Source organism: Orbicella faveolata, unplaced genomic scaffold (assembly GCF_042242905.1).
Source record: "Orbicella faveolata isolate gen_17 unplaced genomic scaffold, um_ofav_v1 contig_24, whole genome shotgun sequence".
Classification (NCBI taxonomy): domain Eukaryota; kingdom Metazoa; phylum Cnidaria; class Anthozoa; order Scleractinia; family Merulinidae; genus Orbicella; species Orbicella faveolata.
Window position 1 is genome coordinate 5,192,893 of NW_028301552.1, and position 8,702 is coordinate 5,201,594.

Below are 8,702 nucleotides of genomic sequence, written 5' to 3' on the forward strand. Positions count from 1 at the left end.
TTAATATATTTCGTGTAGAAAATTATTAAATACAAAATAAACAATGCGAAATTTTAATGTCCAAACGTAATTTAATTCTTATGCAGTCAGCGGCCTGTATTATGCAGTTCTAGAACTGCATAATAAGCTTAACGCAAAATGCATAGTAATCAAAGTTATTGAGTTTATTTTCGTGTGATTCTTAAAATATTGTTTTTTAATTTGCTTCTTGGATATTGTTCCATTTTAGCGAGTGACTTTAAGAGTCAGTTTAAGTTATTGGCGGCTCGCTTAGATCAGCAAACAATGAATTTTTTATTAAGGAGATCCCAGCATTGTTTGGCAAAATAATCATATGTGTAAGTAATTCCTCACGAGTGATTTCCATTGGCTTTCATTGTCACATCTCCAATTAGCTGCTGCTAATGAAATGCACTAGACTTCAGAATTACACATGGTCGCGTACGACTTTCGAAAAGTGAATGGTTTTCTGCCCGAAATCTGATAAATATTTGCATCAAATCAAGGGTGCTTCTTTATATTGATAAGGTGGGTCTGTTTTACTATATCACTTCTTTAGTAAGGAGTTGTAAAACAAAAACGTTTTAGACACTCATTTCTCCAACAAGTGTGTGCTAACAAAGCTGGATTTTGTATAAATTCAAATTATGACTTTTCGTACGTCTAACACAAATGATGTGATGATCCCGGAGAGATGGAGTAATTTGTAGAACGGCTATTTAAGGAAGCTCTTTTTTATTTGAAAATGATCCGTTTTACTACAATTGTTTTTCGCTTTCGCTAGAATGATCATGCATAAGTCGCAAAACTGTAAATTTAGGCAATTGAAGCGAGTACAACCCTATCTGTATGACTCGAAGGAAATCACTGAGTTTATTTTGTTTATTGGTTGAAATAGACAGAGAAGAATTTCTCAAGATAAACTGTAGCTTTTCGTTTATAAGTTGAAATATTGTTAATGTAAACTATGACGAATATTTAGTAGTTTATTAAATGTATGTGTCAAATATAACAAGAATCAATTTTTGACAAACGTGGCATTTCGCAAGAGCATAGTTCATGAATTAAGGAAGCACACATCAGTTTGCACGTTGGCAACACTTGATTGTTTGCATTTATTCCTCTTTATATTTACCTGATAACTCCATTTCACTCTGTACCGTGATCGTACCACGATATCTCAATAATTTGACATTTAAAGAACATTTCGCCGCTCTTTTAACTTATTCCATCGGTGACTATCCTTAAATTCATCTTAAATTTATCCTTCATTTTCAGACGAAATTTGAAGTCTTCAAATCGGTAAACTTCCTCGGACTATCTGTACGTAATCGCCTTTCTATTTTTTAGTACATGCGGGAAAAAATCGCCATAATATACTCTTTTGATCTTTAACGAAAAATGAATCCGAATTCCATCCGGCAATCAGGTGTAGAATTTTGCGATGTATTCGGTAACACGGACAGAAGATAGCTATTCAGCTGTGTGTTATTTTTCTTGAAAAAAATGCAGTCTGTTTCCTCTGCAAGGTGGATGTAATTTATGAAACAGTTACGTTTTGCAAGACACCGAAACCATGTTATGTCTCGTCAAATTTAAATAAAAGAATATTATTTCTACGATTTCTAATTTCGAAATGTGAAAGTTTTTAATGACCTAATTATGTGGCACGTCGAGAAGCATTAAACATGGAGCGAAAAAGATCAATGCTCACATGAGTTTCATTTTAATAAAAGATGCGTGCTTACAACAGTGTATAAAATATTAAGGATGTACGATCTTAAAACGGGTAAAACATCGCTAAGGGACAATTATTATGCAAGGCACTGTGTATCCGGAATCCGACACTTCCGATTGGCTCGTTTTGACAAACAGCGACAGGTGTGTTGACAAGCTCTTGACACTGAAAACAATAGAAAAGCCCGCTCAGTGCTGGGAAAGCCAATCAAATGACGATTTGTGACAAGGGTGGTGGTGCGAGTTTGTGTGAAACAGAGCATAGAGTTCCTTTGAGACATCTGCCGCGGCTTGGGCGAAAATATCCAGATTAGTTCCTCTTTATCTTCATTGAAGGTCTTTCAGCTTTGATATTTTTTTACAACTGATGATGCTTGGTAATTTGTGAAGCGTAGAAAGCTATAATGGGCTGGAATAATGGCACGCTAGAGCAACTTTCATTTTTAATGATTTTGATGGTTTTGATTAGTGTTTTGAGGACAACAAAGTGGAAAGGATGTGTAGCTTCATCATTTTAATAGTAACCGGGGAAGTTTGTTCATACAACTGCGGAATCTCTTAGCCTATTTACTCTCGTATTTGTTAGTGTAGGTATGTTTGTGATGCGGCACCGATAAACCAATTTGAGAACACGGTGTCAATATTTTTCCTTCGCCTTTTGCCGTCGGTGACAATGACAGCGCGAGTTACAAATTTTTTAACTTTTCATGAAAGCCGCGTCAAGATCGTGTGGTACCATGCCTATATTTACCTTTAACTAATAAAAATTCTTTTTCCCCATTATAGGTGTGATTTAGGCGATGTGGAATGACCCTTGTAATTCCTATGACAAGTTTGTGGTCGTTTACGATGGAAGATCAGTGTTTGGACGAAGACGAAACACTGCTGTCAGACGAGTGGGAAACACAATCCGAAGAACTTAATTTTCTTTGTAATAACCCGGGGGAGGAAGGTAAGTCAATTCTAAGACATCTAATTGAATTCCCCTTTTCTTTTCAATCTTATAACAACACCTTATTATGTATGAAAAGTGCAGCCAAAGGCCCAGTGCATATATTCATCCCTAATTCGTATGCAGCGATCAACCCTGACTGATTGCTTGAATTAAGCACGATTCTTTTGTCTCCGCTTGTTTAATTTTGCAAAGCTAGGCCTTGAAAAGGTCTCGGTCTATTTAAAAAGCACTTACTGATTGTGCCCTGACCTATTTACTTATTCATCTCCCGTTTCACAGATATATATCGGATCAAAGAAAGAGGAATCAAACGAAAAGAGTCAAGCAATGTTGTCGTTGGAAGCGAAAGCACCGCTGTTTCACTTGTTGATCAACGGCGCTTTATGTTACAGGTCACGTTTGAAAAGTTACGTCGATTAGAAGATCCCGAGGCCTGTCTTAGACGTACAGTTTTGATAAACAATACTCTGAAAATGCTTCACAAGCAAATTTACGCGGAGGAAAACCCTTTTGTTTGTAGCGGAGTTGTGACTTTACACCCGCCCGAGGCTACTTGCACCAAAGATGAATCTTCCCCGTCAAATCCCAAAATGATACGATTAAGTTTTGACAGCAGCGTCACAGAAGACTCACGGACAAAACGTCTCGAAAATACGACTTCTGTAGCACCTGGTGAAGACTTCTGTAGCAGTTGTATTTCCGAAGGATTCACGGACGATGTGGATGATGATGTGTTTGAACCGGCGGAGCAAATTTCCTGCGATCGAGAATCGATATTTGGTGAACTCGACAATGTATTTCATAGTTATATATGTGCCCTGGAAACGTGAGTTGGAACATTTTTAAAGGCTGTTTTCAATTGCAAATGTTTGTACTTTTGTTTATCGTACCTTGGATTTTATTTAAATTTATAGATCCCCAAGGTCAACATATATTTATATATTATTGTACATACAATGGCAGATTACAATGACCAAGTAGATATGGTGATCGCTGATGGAGAGATATTTTATGTGTAAGATTGCAAATTAACTTAATATTGCTTTATTAACTTATTGAGATCAAAGCTAGAGATCATATTTGTGCTTCATGTTTGTACAAAAATTCCTTGTTATCAGCAAACTTCGGTTCTTGCACTTGTTAATAAGAATTTGTTATTATTTTTTCCGGGAGCGCGGCGGCAATATCCATACCGAGACAAAGACTATTGAGGTCGGGTATTTATCTTTCATCCGAAGGTTCGTCAATGTTTTTCTATCTTTGTGATAAACAAATAACGTAGTGAGTGTTTTCAAATCAGTGCGTCTAAAATCTTAGCTGTAACCTTATGTCGTGGACATATTCAGCAAGCTTCGCGTCGATGTGTTTTTGAAGTTATACTTTTTGGATATTGAAGAAACGCGTATTTGAAGATATAAAATCTCAGACTTGCCAACATCAAAACGGCTTTATTTTGTAATCCTTTTACTACCACTAGCAGGCTACAATTTTTGAGTCAATGCCATGAAATGGCTGTTTGATTTCTTTTAAATGTATACTTTTGACAAAAAGAGCAGTTTTGCAAAAAGTCTTCAAGAATACAACTGCAATACGTAGTAAATATTATTGCTAAATTAGATTAGACTCTGGTTGTCCCTGTAATCCCTAACTAAGGAATTTATATAAAAAAAAGCGTAGAGGGGTCAACTGCCATTGGTTTGGGACGTTAAGACAATAGTTTTAGCTCTCGTGGTATTCTAAGCATTCAACAGTTCCTGTGAAATGAACAAGTGCGTAAACACAGGTTGACAAAGGTGAGAAAATTGTGCCTAGTTGTCTCTAAAATACTTAAGTGCAGTGTTCAAGCTTTTGTTTATCTGGTCAGACTTAAAATCTGGAATATACTGCAAGAAATCTTAAATCCTTTCGTGGCAGTTTTGAGTAACAATAATACTGTTAATTATTATTATCTTGAGGCTAACTTTTCAACATACTGACCTATTGACTAGTGACATGTCACATTTTTATCAGTCAAAACAAGTTTTAACCAGCTAGGTTTTCTACTAGATTCTTTTTTTTTTTTTTTTTTTTGACAAAGTGTTTTTTGCATGCCTCACTACAGCTCACCAGATTCTAAAAGCTGTTGGCATTTTGGAGAGGTTAATTAATGAAATAGATATAGGAAATATCTACCTTTTGATGTCATTCCCACTTTAAGCTTTGCACAGGCACGTTTTTTGAGGTTGATTTTCACCAAATGCTGTAGGAATGGCTGTTTTTCATTAATGATGCATTTTGCCAGTAAGGCAGACATTTAATTTGTGAATCAAGTGTAGCTCATAATGCAAATCTGTCCAGGCTCCATTCAAGAGCACTTTTTCACCAAATGCTGTAGGAATGGCTGTTTTTCATTAATGATGCATTTTGCCAGTAAGGCAGACATTTAATTTGTGAATCGAGTGTAGCTCATAATGCAAATCTGTCCAGGCTCCATTCAAGAGCACTGATTGGTAAACTAGCCCTTAACTTATGTGTGATTTGCGTTTGCCCAAGATCAGTCAACGTGGTACATGTTTTGTCACACATTTATCAAAACTTGGTAATCTTGAGAAAAGAAAACTAAAACTGCATAATTTTGCCTGCACCTTAAGTGTAGTCTTAAATAACTGTGTACTTTGTAAAGAAAGAACTTTGAACACAGGTACCAAACCAAGACTGTGAGGTTTTGCCTCCTGCTAGTCAACTTAGACAGGTATTTGCAATCAGTGAGGATGCCGACATCCTCTGTTAGACTGTGTAAGGATTGACTGATCCCTTTAGATACGTTGCTAAGTGACACAAGGAATTCTCACTGCACCATACTGGTGTGACTGCTTGTAGGGAACTTTAAAGTGTTAGAGCTATTTTTTTTTATTGTCATGTCACATATAGTCTGGGGTGTGAATATCTATAAAGGAAAAAAAAAACTCTATGAAAAATATTTACCATATTTTCGTGTAAATATTAGTGCTGAAAACAAAGCTGTGGTTTGTAATTCAATAGGCTAAAGATATAATATTTATGCAACGCCTATTGGTGTTATGGGATTTGTATATTAATGTATTATATGTTTGGTATGTCATTTAATTATGTAAAGCTTTGATCTCAGCTTGTGAAGTGAAAACATAACTTATTATTTGTAGACCTACATGTTATGAAAATCTATCTGGGCCATGTCAAACAAAGCTGGAACAGCTGAAGAATTACAGTAATTTATGACTGGACATTTTGCAATGAAATTATTTGAAAAAATAAAAGTAGGGTGAAGAAAATTAAATTCACAAGTAAATATAATTTATTTGTCATGTCAGACATAAAATCGTGGCCAAAGATGTTATTTTGATTTGGGAACATAATAAAGATTTCATGTGTATCGTTCTTATTTTGTTTTCAAAAAATGATTGCCTGTGAATTAAGAAATTACTATTCTTCTTACTGATCTATTTTTAAAGAAAAATATTTATTTGGCATTCCTCATTTTCACTGTTCATTTAATTTAACAGCTACTGAAACAGTACTTTGTTATGCTGATTAATATTAATAATTATACTTCAAGGTTTCGTTTATTATACTTCAAGGTTTCGTTCATATGCAGCCCATTGGTTAAAGGTGATGTTACTCAGGGCGATTTTAGTGCAGATTTTTAATGCTAATTTTTATTCCATGTTACATGGGACAAATTCTAAATTAATGGCACTTTGTTGCAGCAACGGTTGGCAACAGTATGCTACACAAGACACTTTTTAACACAACATTGTAAATTTGGCTGACATTGTTGCAGGTCTTTGAATTGTCAAAAACCTGCAACAAGCTGACACAATAAAATGTTGTGTTAAAGTTTCCATGTGTACCATGTTACGTGATATCAACTTTTCACTCAACAATGTCACACTAAAAATCGGCTTGTGTAACATCACTTTAAAGGAACACACCTTGAAAATGTTTGACATTTGTCAGTTACAGTCCATCTCAGTCTTTCTCATTTGCATCCACCCTTTTTGTAATAATTTGGTAAACTGTCATTGTTGAGGTTTCCCTTCATTTGAAGGCAGTTTTATACTTAAGAAAATGTAACTGGTGACATATTCCCTTTAACCAAAGGAAGTAATTTCCACGCTCTGGTCATTTTGTAATTTTTTGTCAACAGAGCAATTTTCATTTGAGTGTTGTAAACGAAAACCAAAATAGTTCCATCACTTTTATAAAGCCAATCACTTTTTGCAGTGATACAAAACCACAGGAAATATGCAAATTACCTTCAACACTCAGTGAAAACTGTTCTTAGGGTATTATTAATATCATTTTGTTATAATTAAACATATATTACGTAATTAACCAGACAGGCCTCTTGTAAATTGACCAAGATTATAGGTGTCCAATTAGAGCACATAAGATATAATTTAGAACAAATTATTTGCATACAAATCAATTAACTTTTGAAGATGTTTGAAACTCTAATGGCCTAATTGTTATAGTGAATGATTAATTATTCTAGAGATTTCTACTACATACTTCTTACATACATTTGTAAGTAAAAACTGATGAAAATATATGGACTTAATAAAAGATTCCATTCAAACTGCTGGAATGTTCCACTGTTCTTGTTTGAAAGAAAGATCTATTTTTTTGTTATTGGATAATGTGTGAAGCTAAGGTCAACACAGACCGAATGTGTAGTATTAGTTGACAAGTACACAGCCCAAGTAACTTTATTGTTTTAGTGTAACTCCGCTGGTTGTTCAAAACTCGACTAGTAAAATAGCTATTTAAAAATCCTCATCAGACTCTTTGAAATGAAGTGGCTACCATTTTGTTAACCTCACACTATTGCACTGCTCGCTATCTATGACAGAATAGATAGTGAGTAACGTAGTCAATAAGAGAGTGGCATTCATGATAGAGCACTAGTAGATTTATACTAAAAGCAAATTTTAACAGTCAGTGGCATGGAAATAAAACAAGTAAGTCATGTAATAAAATAAATAAATAAATAAATAGGAATTTGCAGTGGCACATCCCACAGAGAGGTTCTTTGCCCACCATTTGCAGATTGAATTGGAATTTAGAGGTGTTGATTTTTGATTTTGTGTCATGTTATTTAGCACTGCTGCGCTAATTGGAGACACGCTAAGCCAAGAAACAAGTATTGTAATCCAAGCTGGCTGGAGTTCGACCAGTTAGCTATTTACAAAGTGATAATTAATATTATTGTATAATGAGCAACTAGGAAAGAAAACTGTTCCCAGAATGCAGAGTTGGCATCTCTACTGGTGCCCTCTCCCAGTAAGTTGTCATGGCAACTGTTACTAAGCTTCCTTCTGAATTTTCGGGATCTGCTCCTGACAGGGTCATTCAACATGTCCCCGCAAGAAATTATTTCCCACCAGCAGCAGTCTCAAATCTAGTATCAAGATTCTCTTTACAGTTTGTCATCCATTATCTCTGTTTCCCATTGGAGACTTTGGTTCAAAGTTAAGATTAAAGGCAAGATAACATATTATGTAGTTCTACACAGCAAGCTTGTTCTTTGCCTACTATTCCGTTTATTTCAATCATTTCAGAGTCATGAGAAACACTTGGTGCTGCAGAATTTTGTGTACAGAAAAAACTCGTGTGACCTGTTAGCTCTTCCAGATGGAGAACAAATCATCCAGTCCACAGAATTGGTTATCAGATCTACAAGATGCAAAGAAAAAAAGCTTGAAACACGTTATTCTGCAGTTCCAGGGAATAGATATTCGTATGGACCCCCTGGGAGATCATTGAAAATTCTGAGGGATTGAGGGGTCCCAACAATTTAAAGGAGTGCACGATTTCCAGAGGGATGAGGGGTTCACAACAACAATCTTCTGTGTGCAGGCTATGGATATTTTATGAAAGAAACCAGTCTATGCATAATTTCAGTATAACTTTGAATGTTAGATGAGGTGCCGTGGTTGATTACTACTGCACTTGTTGGGGGGTGGGGGGAGTTGGCTGTCCCTTCGTGAAT

The 8,702-nt window shown here is 35.5% G+C and overlaps 1 protein-coding gene across 4 annotated transcripts; it reads left to right on the forward strand.

The window, feature by feature from the left end:
• The first annotated feature begins 407 nt into the window (after positions 1–407).
• On the forward strand, positions 408–7,294 carry LOC110044681 (uncharacterized). Of its 4 annotated transcripts, none has more exons than XM_020750250.2 (3): positions 408–528; positions 2,524–2,689; positions 2,972–7,294. In XM_020750250.2, the coding sequence occupies exons 2-3, from the start codon at positions 2,545–2,547 to the stop codon at positions 3,520–3,522; spliced, it is 696 nt and encodes a 231-aa protein (XP_020605909.1). In that variant the 5' UTR covers positions 408–528; positions 2,524–2,544; the 3' UTR covers positions 3,523–7,294. The 4 variants fall into 4 exon arrangements, with proteins under 4 accessions (XP_020605909.1, XP_020605908.1, XP_020605907.1 ...); XM_020750249.2 differs by lacking the exon at positions 408–528 and adding an exon at positions 1,968–2,114; XM_020750248.2 differs by lacking the exon at positions 408–528 and adding an exon at positions 1,969–2,073.
• Positions 7,295–8,702: the final 1,408 nt, after the last annotated feature.